The sequence below is a fragment of the Crotalus tigris genome, unplaced genomic scaffold, assembly GCF_016545835.1.
Source record: "Crotalus tigris isolate CLP2741 ecotype Arizona unplaced genomic scaffold, ASM1654583v1 scf7180000017630.2799268, whole genome shotgun sequence".
Classification (NCBI taxonomy): domain Eukaryota; kingdom Metazoa; phylum Chordata; class Lepidosauria; order Squamata; family Viperidae; genus Crotalus; species Crotalus tigris.
In genome coordinates, this window is record NW_024096524.1 from 1785608 (window position 1) to 1804677 (window position 19070).

Here is a 19070-nt window from a genome sequence, read left to right on the forward strand (position 1 = left end):
GAAACCAAACTCCCTCCGGTCTGCAGAAAAAATGCTCTCCACGGAACTGGTCCCTGGTGCTCAAAAGGTTGGGGACCTTTGCTTTAAACCCATATTGTATGTGCTATTCTATTTTCAAGCCTACCTATGTCTTTATTCAAGAGTTAAGCAAGGGTTTGTAGAGACTGATGACAAAATTTCTCCCTGACATTTTCAGATGCTGTGCAAGTGGCCTTTATTAGGAAGGATTTGATCTTCTCATCTTCTATTATCTTGTGGGAACCTATGGGCCTTCTGGACTAGTTAATTATTATCGCTCAATGTTTTTTGTTCTTTTTTGATCTTAAGGCTATATCTAACAACTGTCTTTAGCATTGCAATTACTACCCAATCCAACTCAAATTTACCAGACCACATTGTACTTATTACAATAAAATGATTTCAACAGCAGTTTAAAATGGAGTTGAAAATAGTGGCTTTTTGATCAATACGTGTATTGGCTATTAGAGATGAAGATGTGAGGCAATCTATTTGCTTTACTTATATATGATAGATTCTGGAGCAAGTAAAGGCTTGCTTTCCCATTTATTCGGGGACCTCTAGGAAGGCCAAGAGTTAATTATCAGGAAAGCATCACTGAGTCAATAAAATGAAATCATAAACTCCCAAACCTGCATGCATCATCTTTTGTATAAATATGATGCATGCAAGTTTAATTTCTAGATTATTCATCTTCAAAGGGGAATAAGTCTGCTTTTCCTTTTGTATAAGTCCTATTATAGGAGTCCTTGGTTAACAACTGTTCATTTGGTGACCTTTTGAAATTATGATGGTGCTAAATGAGTGGTATTTACCACTGATTCTCAAAGTTTTGGCTGTCCCAGCACCCCTGCCGTCACGCGATCAGAATTTGGGTGCTTGGCAATTGTTTCATATTTTTGATAGGTGTGACATCCTGTGGTCATGTGAATATCATTTGGAACCTTCCCTGCCAGCTCACAAGCAAAGTAAATGGGGATGTCAGCAGGGAAGGTTGCTAGTTGCTCCCACCAATTTTCTCCCAAACATCTTTGCTACGGAGTACCAGATCCCAGGGATTTCATGTTAGCACCCTTCCCTTGCCAGCCTGCCCACCCACATCCTCCCTGGCTTGCATGCACTTGTCTCTCACCACAGCACCCTCCCCAGCCCACACAGACTCACACCCTCACCACAGTACCCTCTCCCCATTTGGGGAGCACTCATTGGAGCACCCCACCCCTCTTCCATAGCACTCGCCCTCCTGCCTGCCTGCTTGTGAGCCGTAAGGGACTTGAGATTTCTCACTGGCTTTCCGCTGACTTTTTGAGAAGTCTGTAGGAAGTCGCAAGTTGTGGCCGTATGAGTTCCTTGCCTAATACCCATCATGCTCACTTAACGGCATCAGTAAGGACTGACAAGATTGCCAATGCTTAATGCTATGGTCATGTGATACCACTTTATGACCACCCCATTAGCAATGGGAATTCCAATCCCAATTACTGTTGTTAAGCGAGGACTACCTGTAATGCACAAGAAGGCCGTTTTCTTTTCTAGAGAGTATGTTGACATGAAGTAAAACACTGCATATTTAATTGATGTCACAATAATGTTAAAAACCCAGTGGCTATACTGTAGAAACTTGATTATATTGTTAAGTAGACCTATGATTTGCAATACATCTGGCTTGCTAAAAGAAAAGCAGCCATTCTTCGCTGGTGTACCTCTAAGAGGCATAACAAATAAAAAAATATATGCGGTCTTTTTTCTTTATATTTGTGAAATTTCTTTGGATTTGTATTCATCGTGCAATTTTGATGGCTATATTGTGAATGAATACAGCTGTGGAAACTGCATTAAATGACGAGGTTGGAAAGTAGAACTTATGGATGACAACTTCTCTGTGTTACTTTCTTAATCGCAAAAAGTATTTATGCATATAGAGAGTTCCATTACTTTTGAGGACTGACACATACATTTTAATAGACATAAATTAAATATTGATTTTTCTGAACAAACTACTTGGTTAAAAGAAACGGACATACCACAGACTTGAACTGCATGTAGGTCTCTGTGTCAAAATGATAGCAATAAAGAAAAGTGATGAGCACCCTTTGAAGCTGAATATTCTTTAAATTAAAGCTATGATAGGCATTTACTCAAAACAAGCCTCACTAAGTTCCCTTACTCCCATGCTCTTATATTTCCTTTTTTCAGACCCTCGCTCTTACAAATCATTGCTGTGTAGTCAGTAAAATATCTTTTAGATTTAATTTTCCGCTGTTTGCCTGAAGGCTTTATGCCATCTCTCTTACTGTTCTTTATCTTTTTCTTATGATAGGTGCAGTGCAAGAATCAACCAGTCATCAAGGACAGGAAGGCGAAGACATTAATCGTGCTCTGAATTTGGAAGAAGTTGTTCAAGAATCTTCAAATGAGTGGCAGAGTATGACCAATATTTTTTGATGACTATAAGATGAAAGCTCCAAATGCTTTCAGGACTAGAATTTTTTTTTTTCCTAAAAATAGTCATCTGTGGATTTTTACTATTAAAGCATATTGCAAATAATAAGGATGATATAGCTTTTTAAATATTATGAAACACCTAAATGAATTACTGTCTTTTGTAAGCATATAGAATATTTGAGAAACATCCGATAAACTTTGCTGTATTGTCTACAATCAGTGATCTCAGGTAGATGGAACTTGTTTATCTTTTTCATTCCACCATAAGTGTATTCTCTAAAACAGAAATACACCCAGACCTTGAAATCAGTGAAGAGTGAATCTGAAATAGGCCTTCGGGGTGTTCTGTCAATCATGAGGCTGTCTTGAGTATTTAAAACAAATAAAATCTTATGGATGCTGTAGATCAGTGTTTTTCAACCTTGACAATTTTAAGGCATGTGGACTTCAACTCTCAGAATTCCACAGCCAGCATTGCTGGCTGTGGAATTCTGGGAGTTGAAGTCCACATGCCTTAAAATTGTCAAGGTTGAGAAACACTGCCGTAGATGATGCCTGTTAGCGCAGATAGTACATGATCTAAGGCTGTTTTAGACCATGAATTGGTGTTGCAGATATGTCAGGATGATAGCGCGTATTCATTTTGTTTGATGACTGTTATTATTTCTCAGCTTTAAACTCAGCAATAATTGAAATGAACACTAACAACTGAGATTCCATGAAGTAAATGATAAACACATATATTTTCATATAGATCTTTCAGCAGAAAAACCTTTTGCTGAATAACCATAAAAATATAAGCCATATATTCAAGACGGTGGGACTTAATAAGTCTATATATTCCCTTAAGCAGACCAAATTAGCTGCAGGTTAAGTTACAGCACAGTCATTCTGAAAGATAGCTCCAGATTAGAAGTCCTTGTTACTGTTGTCATCAATTTGTCTTGACAGTTATAAAATGTTTAAAGACTACCTAGGTTTTTTCAGTATTACTCTGAAAGGTCCCATTTGGAAGAGGTATAATCATATCAAAACACCCACATTGGAACAAAGCATATGTTCTGTTTTAGTCATTCCAAAGACAGAAAGATCTTGCTTAATTTTACTTTGAAATTTTAAAATTTCTTTATATGTTATATATATGTGTGTGTGTATATATACAGATATTTAAGCCTCTGTGTGGCTGATGAGTATATTTTGTAAATAATAATTCCAGTTTCAAGAAGTGTTTATAAAGTTTTCAACTTTAGATGAACATTTCAAAATCAGTATTGATTCATTTTAATGTAATGTAGACATGTTATATCTTTATGAAAATATTATTGCTTTTAATTTGTTTCTCGGTTCCAGAAAAAAAAACTATCTGTACATATAATTTATATTTTGTGTATTATAAGACTAGTACTTTCTATTTTCCAAAAAAAAGGAAAAAAATCACTGCTTTTGATAGGACATCTCATAATTTTTTTGTTAACTCTGGACATATGTATATAAGTAATATAGCTGGTGACTTGAAAATAACACTTTTGTTATGTGGAAATATTTAAGTCAAACATGTTGAATAATATTAATTTTTTTCCAAACATGGTTTTCTGTCTGATATGTTATTCCTTTTAGGGGTATGAAGTAGGTATTCTTATTGATGGGAATAATTAGTATGCCTGAATTGATGCATGGCAGATATTTCATGCTATTCTGCTATCTTCACCTTGAATATTTTTTCCATTTCAAAGAGTTTTTTCTACCAGCTTTATTGAAAGTGTTTTGCTTGTTTGCAAATTTTTATGCTCATTGATATCTTTATGTGATTGGAAGAACATAATATCTTTAAGAAAAGAAGAAACAGCATTATGTATACTGTGGATATACATAATCTGTTGCACATCTCCAAAGGCACACAAATTCACATATTTCCATATTTTTTAACTACAACATACGAAGTTAGCTCCATTTGCTATTCTTTTCTGTGGCCTGTTTGAAGTCCTAAGTAAAAGATATGTAGAAATATTATGGAGATTAAGGAAACTGATCTTAAATGTACAATTAATAATAATCTAGTCTAAACCATCAAGTCTACTAATATATTAAATGCATATGCCCCCAACTCCCAGTGATTCACGGCATATATTATAAATGGCAAACCAATGGACCAAATCTACCCTGTCTAGATTATGGAATTTGACTAAAAGACACACCTCTCCATATTTTATTGTCCTCAAAAATCACCTCTACTTTAGCTGCAAGACAGTTAGACTATAATTCTTGAGATGGTTATTTTGAACAGGAAGTAGTTTGAGTCACCATTTTGGACTGAATTACTAAATCAAAATCTTAATGAGAAGTCTACCTCGTTCTTGACAAAAAAGCAAGAATATATTCATTCAGGCAAACAATACTGAGTCTGACAAATAATTCAGAAGATCAGCTGTTGCCACAATTATGTATGCCTTATTGTCACTTGTTTTTCTTTGTTTTGCATACCAAGAGTACCCAGCTGAAAACCTTTAGCACTTAAGAACATAAACAATGCTCTGCTCTATTGAGCCCCTCATCAATTAGTTCAGAAATCTGTTCTCACAATGGCTAACCAAACAGCACAAGGACGCCCACAGCTCTCCCAGGAGATGGCCTTCAGAAGCTGTCACACTGCCATCAAAGCATTGATTCCCATGTCTTCTGTGAATTGTCCAACCCTTTTCTTGAAGCCAGCCCAACTGGTAGCCAGGCCCAATTCTTATACAAGCAGATTCTAAAGTGTAATTATGTATTGTGTGACAAAAAAAAAAATGCTGAACATGCTTCCAGCAAGCTTGCCTTTAGGGCTTTATGAGCAATCCTAGGATAGTGAGCTTTGGGACAATTGGGAAAGCAGTGTGGGAGAAGGGTTCTCTAAGCTCTTCTCCTGAAATATGAGCTTTATAAGAGAAGGCTGAGATGAACTCTTGACATAGACCAGTGGTTCTCAACCTTTTTAATGCTGCGACCCCCAACCGGTCGTAAGTTGAGGACTACTCAACCGGTTGTAAGTCGAGGACTACTCAACTGGTGCAGCACCGTTTGCAGAATGGGACTTTTGGCGGGCTCAGCAGGGCAGAGACAGCCTGGACAATTCCTATTGGCTTTTGAAAGCCAATAGAATTAGACTCTATTCAAGAGAGTCTATTCTATTGGCTTTCAAAAGCCAATAGAATAAAAGGGAGTAGCACAGCTAAGGAAAAGGGGGAAAAAATGGCGGACTGCATTGTTTGGTGACCCCCGTGAAATGGTCGTTTGACCCCAAATGGGGTCCCGATCCACAGGTTGAGAACCACTGACATAGACAGAGGTGAAGAAAAATGATAATTTCATTTCTAAAAATGAAAAGCCGTGTTTCACTATGACAGAGGTCTCCAAACTTGGCAACTTTAAGAGTTGTGGACTTTAGTTCCCAGAATTCCCAGAATGCTGGCTGGGGAATTCTGGGGGTTGAAGTCCACAAGTCTTAAAAAGTTGCCAGGTTTGGAGATCCCTGCCCTATAAAGCTATTTTAAGGGGGAGGGGGTCTGTTTATGCCATTATTTCAAATCTTCATGTCTTTTTATAGTATTGTCCTATAAACCATATAATATATTCTTTTTCCAAGCCGCCTAGAGTTGTGTTGTTCAGTTTGAACAGTCATATATACTCTTTAAATGTTTATGTGAAGGTTAGATACTGCATCTCTGGAAAAGGACAGAAAGTTGTAAAAGAAGATACTGTATAGAGCTCCGGTATTTTTTAATCTAATTTTAAATGTATCTACCTCAGAATTATATGAATTACACAGGAGACTATTTCACAATTTGAGAGAGGGGCCAGTGTTATTCTGGATAATATTTTCTCTCAAACAGAATCAATAACTCATTAAATAAATATTAGATTTAGAGAATGTAAAAGTAAACTCTCAGAAACTCTTTCAGATGAAAGGAATGCTTATTTTCCTTTTATCACATTGTAGTTTAGGTCGATGAAGGAAGCGTGCCTAAACTCATACAGATACTGGTCTGTGATTTGATTATATATATATTATCCTTATGCTTGCCTAATTTTTTATATTCTTTTGTTAGCCTGATTAATTTGCAGCTAATTTATATTTTAGGAAAAAGAAAGGAAAATATTACTTACCTCAGGGAATGTTTTAAGATGAATACCATGCATTTATGAACCTAGGAAACACAAGTCTCAGGGGAAATTTGATAGTATCTACAAAAACTCTAAATACGTCTAATCAGCCAGAGGCTTTGTTGCATTAAGATATTATTTGAATATAAAATAATTGCTCTCTTCTATTATGTTCTATGCAGATTTTTTGGCAAGTTAGGTTAGACTGAGCTCATTGTCAATCAATGTAACTTTTTCCATCTATAAATGTTTTGGGAATTGTTGAGGAAAATATTAGACATTTTCCCACAGTATTAAGCTGTAGGATCTTGCAATTTTTTTTTTACATTTTCCCAAGAGTTAAAAGTGCTAAATTTTAGGACAACAGAATATGGGATAATTTTTTTCTTGTTTTTGAAAATCACTATACCATTATCATTCATTGGACAATTCCACATTATACCTCTGGTTAGAAACAATGTGTATGTTGAAGTCATACTGGACAAATGTTTTTGATTTAATATTCAGCAATTTTGAGCTTTAATTATAGAATGATCAATTGTAGATTGTATCAATTTTGATTGTATTGTGCAAGTTCCTTGTTTTGTTTTGCATTTTCATTTCACCAGTCCTAAAAAGCAAGTAGTTCCCCCCCCCCTAATGTTCTGTCTCTGAAATGCTTTTTTCACCCTGTTCTATGCAAACCACATTTTCCCTGTGCTTTAAGCATCCCAGGCCAGAAATACAATGGATCATCTAATGGCTTTTTGGGCTTTTGAAGTTATAATCCTGTGCTCAAAACTGAGAGATAACATCATACTTTGATCAGATTTGGAGCATAAAGCAAGAATCATCAAGAATCCCAAAGAGCTTTCATTTGTGTAAGGAGAGGCACTTGATCTCTACAGTCTCTTCCCACCTTTAGGATTAATTCCATTTATCCTTCCTTGTTTAGACAATAAAATATATTTTTTTCTAGGTCCACAAACAATGGGTTGGAGAATAGAGGCAAGGATGCTCCACTGTTTCGGTTGAACTTAATTCACTGTTCTTTAAACCCAACCAACCTATTTTCATCATCTTTTAGCAACATTTGCTTAAGTTTAGATGGTTAATTTTCTATCTAGAACAGTGGTTCTCAACCTGTGGGTCGGGACTCCATTTGGGGTCGAACGACCATTTTACGGGGGTCGCCAAACCACACTGTCCACCATTTTTTTCCCTTTTCCCTAGCTGTCCTACTCCCTCTTATTGGTGGCCACACCCACTTGGGGGTCACCACAACATGGGGAACTGTATTATGGGGTCACGGCATTAGAAAGGTTGAGAACCACTGATCTAGAAGGCTATTCCATATCATTATGGTATATTGGCTGGTTGGAGGATATCTTATATCCCTTAACACTAGTTAGTTGGGAATATATTCTGATTTACTTGCTTAATACATTTGCTCACAAATTTTAGACACCATTTTATATTTCTTCTACAAAGAAGGAAGAATTGGATCTTACATTTCTGACTATGAAAAGCCATCATGGTTCCATATTTGAATGCCCTTTAATTAATGTTGCATTATGGACCAGTCCCTAGACTTAATGTGTAGTTTAGTTAAAATTCATATTAAGAAAGCGTAGTCCTGCCAATATGGAAAATTAATGGGTTTCAGAAAACAAAATGTTTCATGTGCAAAAATAGGGACCCATAGAGAGGTAAAAAGTAGATAGAAGCAAAGATGAATAATGCATCTACTTGAAAAGTACAGACTTTGTTTCAGTGTTTTCTTGCTCATAGCAATAATGTGGAATTATTTGCATAGGATAGAAGACGTGTTACTGAATTTATTCAGTGAATAATTCATTCACTATGGTAACTCTTGCCTGTTTAAGAGCGATGATATTCAAATGAAGTTGAATATCAGTTGCTGCTGTCACCATATAATGTACTCATCCGAGTTAGTCTTTGCGAATTCAGAGTAATTGCTCCCCTAAACAGGATCCATTGTATTGTAAATATAATTGTTTTAGGTAGTGTATTAAGGATGTGTTTGGATGGAATAATAGAGTCTTTTATTTCTTCCTAAAAATGTGTCTCATAGAACAAAGAACAATTTGCCCTAATGTATTTAATTTCTGGAGTGGAAAGTTTTTTTTTCTATGGGATACGTTTAAAAAAAATCATCAATTATGTGAGTATTGCCATCTGAAGTATTGTACCCTTGTTTATTGCTTAAGAATAATCTTTCATGAAGTAGTGAAAGAAGACTTAGGGCTTAGGAATTGTGTGCTGTTTCTGGAAATTAACAGTAGGAAGATAAACATTGAAGAGCTTTTTGTTATAGCAGTTCTGTAATGAGCATTTTTTTTTGTTTGATCCATTGATATTCAAATTCTTAAAAAGAATACATTCATTGTTTCTCCCAAGGGCACTTAATTGCAAGGTGCAAATATGGGGGAAGAAAATCAGTGATAAGGGATAAGCTTAAGATTCAGTTCAAAGTGTCTCAGATGCAAGAGAAGTCTGCAACTCTTCAATATAGCCCCCACCTTTCCCAAGAACACCAGAAGTGGTGTTAGATTTACAAACCCTCATATTTAGTATCAGTTCTGAATATAGGTAGTTCTCAACTTTACAACCATTTGTTTAGTGACTGTTTGAAGTTACGGTGGCACTGAAAAGAAAATAATGTATGATGGTTTTTCACACTTCCAACTGTTGCAGCATCCCCCCCCCCGTCCACATGATCAAAATTCAGACGCTTGATAACTGACTCATGTTTGTGACCGTTGCAGTGCCCTGGGGGGGTGTCACGTGATCACCTTTTGTGACCTGCTAACAAGCAAAGTCAAAGGAGAAGTCAGATTCATTTAACAACGGCGTTACTAACTTAACAACTTCAGTGATGGACTTAACAATTGTGGCAAGTAAGGTCATAAAACAGGCAAAACTCATTTAACAGCTGTCTCATTTAGCAACAAATTTGGGGCTCAATTGTAGTCATACGTCCTGGGCTATCTGTACAATATAAAATATGCCTCCTTTATAAGTTCAATGAAATGAAGTATCTTCTCTGACAAAGACAGATGAGAAGAAAACAGTTTAAACTTGCTCTTGTTCCTTAATACATCTCGTACTGTTTTTTTAAAAGGTATATAATCTACATCCAGACTTAGTTCCGAACTTGATACGCTTCGGTTATCTGCTCCGTAACATTGGATGAAATACCTTTAAAAAATTCCTCCAAATGTCATTCAAAGTTGAGTATTTTATTTCTTTTTCAGGAGTTGTTCTCATACACTTTAAAACAATACACTTAAATGAAACTCACTATAACGTTGTGGAGTACACAACGGGATGAGGCTACACATAGAAAAATACACATAGCCAGTAACATTTTGAAAGAAGGTGTAGTAGAGGGATGTATGTATTTGTGTGTAGGTGCATGCTCATGTTTGTTTATCGGGTTTGGTATTTGGTTTTGTTTAGCTTCTGTATTTTTCTACTCTCTCATCTTTCATTGCTGCATATTAAGACTGTTACTTAAAACCTATGGTAGATTAAAGTGAACTATCAGCCACAGTATCTCTGCATGCCAGGTGGCATTAAGTATCAAGAAGTTCTAATATATGTTTTTTGTTTAGCGTAGCTTAAGGTAGATGCCGGCTTGGACCTAAATGTATTCTACAACATATAAGCTCAAACAAAACTTTGCAAGAGTAAAAGAAGGCCACAAGCAACAAAACAAGTTTTATATTTTAAAATAGTGCAATTCAGAAGAGCATTTTTCTTCATGTGGAGGGGCAAGCCCATTTACACATGCTTATATCTTCATATGTGATCTGTTAATATTTACCTCTAGTTATTAGTGCTAGTGTGCATTACCTGCAGTGACAGAGTCTTATCTTATTTGGGTTCACTGCGTGTTTAACTCTGCTGCAGTAACAAGACAACTACAACTACTAACTATGTGTGCAGTTACAATCTGGAACTTCATCACCAAAGGGCTTTCTGGAATTAAAACATAAAACTTTTTAAAAACAATTCGCTGCAAAAAAATTTTTTTTACTTTGCAGCAAGCCCACTCTTTGCATATCTAAGTCTAGGTTTTTGTTCTTTGGGATTATTCCTTATTTCTACCATTGTTAAACTATTCTAATTCAAGTTTATATCTTCATTTCTCTCTCCCAACTACTCTTATTTCCCAATATGTTGGCAGTGACAAGCAATTGGTTACGCACAAGAAGTTGCTTAGAGGTTGTGCAATCTTTCTTCATAACCATTGCTTGGACCCATTGAAACATTCACAACTGCCTTCTCCCACATCACAACATACCTTGTACTCCCAATATAATTTACCTTTCCATGACTGCCTAATCCAGTTAGGAAAAGAAAAACAAAAAGTGTGAGAAATAAGGGATACAGAAAGAGCAAATAAAAATAAGAAATCAAAGCCAAATCAAAACATTGGATAAACAGCCCTTACAACATTCTGCACGTTTTTTTATTATTGTTTGTTTACAGAAAAGATCTCAAAAAGATTCGTTAATGACCGCATTAATTTAGACGGGGTTATATTTTATGTGATTAAAGATTAGTGAAAAAGAAATCTGAAAGGGAATTAATGTTGCGTGTTCCTGAAAAATTAAAGCTTTATATTTCTTGGGGAGCACCTTGAAGAAGAAGGAATAAGATGTGGGGGGGGGAATTTTGTTATTTTTTCCTAAATAATGCTGATCACAAGCTTCCTTACAAGTATGGGAGGCTTTTCTTGTTGACTTTTCAACTATTGGTCAGCATTTGCCAATATAGTTTTGCATATTCCTACTGCGTGCATAACTCAACTGACATTAACAAATAGATTGTGTTGTTGGTTTTTTTATCTAAGGAATTCAGCAATTTGTTATTAATCCTTGGGATAGCTATGTTATGAAGCGGAGAATGTAGCCTTTTAGTGACATCTTAAGTGTTTCAGCGCCTAGGAACAGGGGAGCCAGACCTAGAACCAGGTCGGGAACCGGAGCTTCCCTTTGGAAAGAAGAAAAAAGAAAGACAGGATTAAAATTAACATATACAGCTGAATATACTACAATATACATATTTTGCATACCCAATTCCATTCGACCTGTGATTCAAAATAGCTATCTGGCTCTCAAAGCAAGGACAAACTGGTTGAAGCTTTCTCAAGACTGGCACAACAGAATTAGGATTTAATGCAACAAGATGGCATCTTTATTGTAGTTCAGAAATGGCAGCTGTTACAAACCCTGGATGGCTTACTGAGAAGGCCAAGGATGAAGCAGAGTTTATATTGCTTCAGTTTCAAATTCAACACACGCTTTCTCCATTTTCCTCCCCCCCTAATGGAGTTCTTAGCCTTCCATTTTCCAGACTCATTTGTTAGCATCTATTGTACGTTTGCAATTCTTTGCACTCCTGTTCTGAGTATCAGCTGCCACTAATAGAACAATAGGGATGATATATTGAATAAAGAATGGATAAAGAATAGCAATTAAATTTTGATTTGCAATTTGGCAGTTCTTCTGAGATTATTGAAATAAGATAATAGGTAAACAAATATATTTGATTTAATTAACGTAGATACTCTCTCTAGAAAAACCAGTAAGACTAATTTATTTATTTTTTAAAAAGAGAAATAGCGGTAACTGTAATATTTGCTTAGAATTCCAAGTTTTCAACAAACATTCACAATTATGAGTCAATAGTACTGTAATTTGCAAGAATAGTCCATAGTATCTGTATTTGTAATCCTGATGTATGTTTTACCTGTGTTCACAAAGTTGGGAAAGAGAAATAAATCTGCAAATCTCATATTTTGACAAATTTCCAGCACCAAATAATTCTGTGATTTAGCTTCTTATCCTAGTTAGGTATTGCAGAAACAAAACCTTCGTCCTTCCTCACTTCCTCAAAATATAGGAAAAATCAAAGTGGTTCTCATATTTCCTGAAATCAGTTCATAATTATATTTTGAGTACTTTCACCTTCACTGATACAGGTAGTCCTCGATTTACAACAGTTCATTTAGTGACCGTTCGAAGTACAACGGCATTGTAAAAAGTGACTTATGACCCATTTTTCACACTTACGACCATTGCAGCATCCCCGTGGTTGTGTGATCAAAATTCAGATGCTTGGCAAATGACTCATATTTATGATGGTTGCAATGTCCCGGAGTCACGTGATCACCTTTTGTGACTTTCTGACAAAATCAATGGGGAAGCATGATTCACTTAGTAACTGTGTTAACTAACTTAACAACTGCAGTGACTCACTTAACAAAGTGGGCAAGAACGTTAGTAAAATGAGGCAAAACTCATTTAACAAATGGCTCATTTAGCAACGCAAATTTTGGGCTCAGCTGTCGTAAGTCGAGGACTACCTGTAGTTCAGTTTCTTACAGAAGAATCCTTTCAGGATTAACCCTGTCACCTGTCCCTTATTCTTTCTGCACCTCCCCTAGCAGAGCTGCAGAAGGAAGGCAGGAACTAGAAAGGCAGAGAAGATTTAGCTCAGCAGCTAACTATCAGACTGATTTAAAGGATTTGGGTATTAAGGAACCTTGTTTTTTCAATTTTTAAATACATATTTCTGCCTATCTCCTGTTGCTGGGTGTATTTCTTAGATTTCTAAAATTTATGCTTCCATAATTACTTGTTGATTTAGCAAGCACCATACTACCTTATTTCAATAATTCACTGTTCATTTTTAATCTCAAACTACTCAGCCACAACATTATTGCTCAGTTTCATAAATGACAGAGCACTGTAATTATACTTAATGGCTTATTAATTATGTTCCATGAATCACTGATTTCTGTGTTACTGTAGCCCTATTAAATCCATTACTTGTCAAGGAAGCTCAGCTTGAATTTGCTCTGGTTTTAGGAACCAGGGATTGATCTACACACACACACACACACACACACACACACACACACACAGAATATAATAATGGGGACCATTTTAGATAGATAAAATTTATTAGGAGAAAATACTTGTCTAATTCAAACATAAATGAAACTGACTGTCTAGGCTATTCTGGGCTAACTTTTACCAACCCTAAGGAGAATAGTCAACAGTGGAGGTTGTGAGATTCTCAAGGAAAACATGGGGAGGAAAACTTGGCTTACAAAATTAGTAACATTTGTATATTTGTGTGCAGCTGTAAGCAACTGCTGTGAAACCCTTAAAACTGAAAAAAAGGGAAATATTTAAAACTGAAGAAAATAAAAAAATAATAATAAAACCTTTTTAAAAAAGAGAATGGATTATTTTTCCACATGTACTTCAAAGTGAACAGTATTTATTTATTTATTTAAAGATCTAATTCCCAGTAATATGAAGCCAGTGTTCCTTTTTTCGCTCAGAAAAATCTCATAAAATCATAATCTGTGATTTGGATAGATCTTTCCAAAATATCCTGCCTGTATAAGTACAAATGCATAACACTGCCAAAAGCATTGTTGATTTTAAAATTGCTAAAAAGTTGTTATAAATGTTTAATTTTGTATAGTACAGCAAATTGTTATATACTCATTCTTTTTGAGGAGGATTTGGGTGAGAGACAGTGATAGGCCCTAAGCTTTCATGCCTAAGAAGCTGGTATAGAGTTATGGTTCAGATATTGGACTGATATGAAGAGGATCCAAGTTTGAGACTATTCTCATTTTGTCTGCATCTGAAACAAAATTATTAAACTATAAATTTCTAAAGCTCTTTATTTCATTCTATGCATATTAACTCAGAGTTGGGTGCAAACCTCAGTAGTAAATCATGGACCTGACATCACTTTTCCCTATGTCGTGGGATTCCATTGGGTTTTGTTTTGTTACATATACTGTTTATATTGCTCTCTGTCTGGGTGATTCTTTATATTTAGACTGATATTAATAGAGATATTTGCCTTAGTTTAGATTTTTTTTTATGCTGTTATCAGACATCCAAACTATTTTCCTCTTTCCGATCTTTCAGACAATTGCTTAAGACCATTTCCTATATTGCTTAAATAAATGCAATATATATTAGCAATAGATAAGGAATAGTTTCTTATCCCTGCATAATGTTGGTTACTTTTACTGTTCTGAGAATTATTATCTTTACCAGTTTAAACAATTTAGACAGTGTGCCCTGGCCATCATAGCGGTATCCTTTGTGCCCCTTGTGAGCATATTTATGCTCATAGAATTTGCCACTTCCGTATCCAGGTTTGTGAGTTTCGCCACCCTGCGAAAGAGAAAAGCAAAATTACAAATATTCTTTGATTGCCATTAAAATATAGGACTATTCTTCAGAGAAATGAGTACTAAATGATCAAAGGCGGAATTTCAAAAAATATGGCTGCAGGCCTAATCTCATTTATCCTATGGAAGCCATTGACATCTGTGTGAATGTTTATAGCTCTGTGTCATAGATAGCAAGCAGAATGGGGATTTTCTGTAAATAACAAGTGATGAAAGAAAATATCTTAACGATTATTGAGAAAAGAGACATTTGTAGCAGAGATAATGGAAGGTGAATTCAATTCCATTAAAGCTGACATTCTATATATTAAACTTATCTTACTACATGTAGATTCCCATTGCTTGGAAATTGCCTGAGGTGATAATGATCCATAATTATTTATATTACAATTGCTCATTTTTGTATTCATTCTACTAAACAGTAACGGATGAGAGCGGTTAATGATACATTATCAGAAGGAGATGCTGATAGAATAAATGCATTCATCTTTAAAAGAATGAAATCCCTAGAAAATATTGTACTGAATATTATCCAGAAAAACAGAAAAATGGGACATTGTGGAGCAAATACTTACAGATCATGGTTATCCACTTTTGAAAAGCATTATTAAAAATGAAGAAAGATTGTTCAACATAATTGTGTAACTGTCTGAAGAGAACAAGTAATTCAAAGGATTTTTCAAATAGTAATCTACTTTGTAACCAGTTCTTCAAACGAAAACCTCATTTCCAGCATTAATAATATGCAGTCTTACTGACAAACTTATGAAAATTGTCTCAGCCAACACACTACAATTATGTCTTTATTTTTTAAGTGTTTCCTATCAAAGTAATGACTTGCTCAATCTTCCAAGTAGCCACTACATCCAGCAAGTTTTTTATGGTTTCCAACTGTTATTGAGTATAAAAAAAAATCAGTAGGATTATTGTGTAGTTAATCAAAGGCATTTCATTGGGCAGTTAAAAAGCAGTTGCTATTCACTTGTAAGGGTTTGCAGAAGGGTCAGTTCATAATGGACATTGCCAACACTCCATGCTCATGTTCAAAGGCAATCTTATTGTAAATTATTGGTCTGTGATATTCCCTTCTGTTTATATATCTCTTGCACCTCTACAAAATCCAAGGTGTTTTAGCTATATTCTCATAAATTTGCAATAATTTTCATGAGTACCTCATGCCATTTTTGTCAAAGGCAGAATACAGAATATTCTGTTTGGGTGTAAATTATTAGAATGATATAGTTATCTTCCAATATCATTTTATAGCTTGGGACTCTGATGGAGATAACAATAGCACTTAGACTTATACACCGCTTCACAGTGGTCTACAGCACTTTGTGAACAGTTTTCCCCCCAACAATCTGGGTCCTCATTTTACCGAGACTGTTCTAGGCATCTGTTGAATGAAGTAGCTTGGATCTGCTCTCAGCTGGACTCTGGCTATGCAAGTCTTTTGGATTATGATTTCCTAGATAAAAGCTATGGGGGATCTAAATGGGGAAGAACAGCTTTGGCTTAACCTAAGCAAAGTTGAGTGGCTGCAAGCTTTGGGATCCACTAGGTCTGGAGTTCTTCCATCTTTTAGTTGGGTTACAATTTTCCAAATCGATATGCTGCACAATTTAGATGTCTGTTTGGACTCACAGTGCTGCACTGGCTATAAGTTTACAAGTGCCCTTTCTAGCTACAAAACCATTCATTGTAGAGTGCTCAGTTATTTACAGGAGTGCCCATTTCTGATCAGTTCCGACCATCCTGCAAGGTCCAGCAGGATGGACATGTTCTGAGATCCTTTTATGAAACAATGTCATCTAATGGGACCCAAGAAACATATCTGCTCTGTCACCTTTGGAACAATATACCCCACAAGTCCAAGTATCTCCAACCCTTAAAGATCTGTGTTTTTTCCCCCTAGAGCATTGACCCATAGTATTGGTTAAGCTTGTCTTGTAATCATTTTGAGATGTTTGCAGCTTGGTCTCAATTGTGGCATAGCGCTGTGCTGTTGTGGCTTTCTGTTATTACGGTAATTGTTCTATTTATAATTTGTTTAATCTTATGTCAGGAATTGGAACCAGGAATGGATCAGTAAGAATAAAGCAAACAAGCCAAAGTGAAATAAAGGAATAAACAAATATATACTGGAATTCAGCATCAGCTGCAGAAAAGCAAGATAGCAAAGAGATGCCCTTTGGGCCTGGGGAAAACAAAATAATTGCGAAGGGAAGCATGCTTATCACCTACCCAGCTAAATCTGCTGAAGGATAATCCTCTCCCCTGCACATGTAAGAAACAAACAAAGTGACATGATAACCACCACAGACTATAGAGACACGAAGGATGCCAAGAGCTGGTAGAAAAGGATTATTTAAATTGGTCGTGTGGATTAAAATATCTAAATCCAAGATGTTTGGGTTGCAGTTGTGATGTGGGATTTTAGAGGAGTTTACCACATTGCATATTTCAGATGTGCATATAAAACCCATTGTCTAACGTGTACATGATTTTTTACCAAAGAGAGAACATGGGCTTTCCTGTTTGTCTGCATCATAGTTCACGATAAAGCATTTCAAGGTTTTTTGAGGGCCGTGATCCAATGTTATGCATGTGAATACTTTTCATCCACCCACAGTTTCAGTCTCTGATATTTTATTAGGCTTAGTGCCCAGCCTTAGTGCTTAGGAGTGATTCTAATTTCCATTTATCTGGACTTCTTTGCTTGGTCACCAGACTTTGATGGCCCTGGCCGCTGTTTCTTAATGCAAGTCAGCCTGTACTATGAGTTGAAGTCCACAAGTCATAAAAGGGCCAAGTTTGAAGACCCCTGATTAGATCACATTGGGGCTGGGGAGGTTATTGAAATATTTTTAAATAAGGAAACCTGGTTGTCAGTCTTTTCTTTACCACAGGTTTTTTTTTGTGTGTGTGTTAATGTAATATAAAATATTCGCAGCAAGGACTTACTTTTGCCTGAAGAGGAGGAGTTGTTCTGGGTGACACCTGAAAATCAATTTTTAAAAAGAAGAATTTGCAAATATATACTGTATATTTGGAATCCCATCTTCTGTATATTTGTTTGTGTGTGTCTCTCTGTGTGTGGAATTCTATGGTTGTTTTAAGAATTTTCTGTGGCATCCCTTCTCAGCTTGAAAGTTACAAATGGCCAATAGATGGCAGCAAAGGCAAACTTTTTCTTCTCATTGCTGCTATCTAGTGAGTATCTAATTTCCTGCACCTATACTTGGTACCTACCTGCTTTTCCATCCCCCCCCCAACATAATTAGCTAATACTTTGAGATGTTTAGATCTTACTGAAACTGGGGACAGAATGTTGCACTGATTTTTTTTCCATCTAAAGTTTTCATATTTCTGCATGTATTGGGGCTTGTTTAATTTTTAAATTAAATCCTTTTTCCATGCTGGCTGGGGAATTCTGGGAGTTGAAATCCATGTATCTTCAAGTGTCTAAGATTGAGAAACACTGTTATATGCAAATGGTATCAGCATCCAGGAAGAGACTTATCATTACAAATTAAGAAGCCTTTTTAGATAGCCAGGATTCACTGGCAGGTAATGTTGATAAGACATCACTCAGTTCAGCTATTAATATCATTATGGCTTCTTCTTTATCCATAAGTAATCCTGCCGCAAACAGCTGCAGGGAATAATGCTAGCTTATCCTATATTTTGTTTAATATAACGTAACGTATCCTACATCTTGTTTAATGTAACATAACATAATATATTAAACTTTGTTTAATATTTAACATTCTCAGTCTATATAGTGTTTGTTGGAGAATTTCCAATTTTAAAAATTTGGAGGCCTCTGCAAACATTTCTTAAACTTGTTATGTCATTGTCTATTGGGTAGAAATATATATATATGCTTGTAGGGCATACAGAGAGACATGCATACAGACATATATGTGCCATTGGCTAGTTATAATACAGACTAAAGCTCCAGAATTGATAAAGATTGGCGATCAATACCAGTGTTATATGTGTTTTAACTGATACACAATTAGTAGTTCCTTGCTCTTCAACTTTCAAGGCTTTTTGAATGGGATCTCATGGAACTTGCACTTTTCTAGGAAACCACTAAAATCTGCTCAAATTCTTTACAGCGACATCAAACATTTGAAGGGTTATCTGTGGCACAGTTCTGTTCTCTGTAGAACACTTTTGAAGTGCCAAAGCCACAACTCTTTCACCCATTCTGTTAAGTGGGGGA

At 35.8% G+C, this 19070-nt stretch overlaps 2 protein-coding genes across 2 annotated transcripts in view; one reads left to right on the forward strand and one right to left on the reverse strand.

Moving 5' to 3' along the window:
* The window catches only part of ZNF236 (zinc finger protein 236), a 143820-nt gene extending 140890 nt beyond the window's left edge, over positions 1 to 2930 (forward strand). The window contains 1 exon segment of the mRNA XM_039334422.1: positions 2339 to 2930. Within this exon segment, the coding sequence (XP_039190356.1) occupies positions 2339 to 2463 (125 nt within the window). The 3' untranslated portion in view covers positions 2464 to 2930.
* A 6894-nt stretch (positions 2931 to 9824) lies between these two features.
* LOC120304171 (myelin basic protein) overlaps positions 9825 to 19070 on the reverse strand; it is a 133513-nt gene continuing 124267 nt past the window's right edge. Inside the window, exons 6-9 of the mRNA XM_039334409.1 lie at positions 17804 to 17839; positions 17084 to 17116; positions 14700 to 14822; positions 9825 to 11604 (exon numbers count right to left, since the gene is read on the reverse strand). Coding sequence (XP_039190343.1) covers positions 11548 to 11604; positions 14700 to 14822; positions 17084 to 17116; positions 17804 to 17839 — 249 coding nt within the window. The 3' untranslated portion in view covers positions 9825 to 11547. The remainder of the gene's footprint in view (positions 11605 to 14699; positions 14823 to 17083; positions 17117 to 17803; positions 17840 to 19070) is intronic.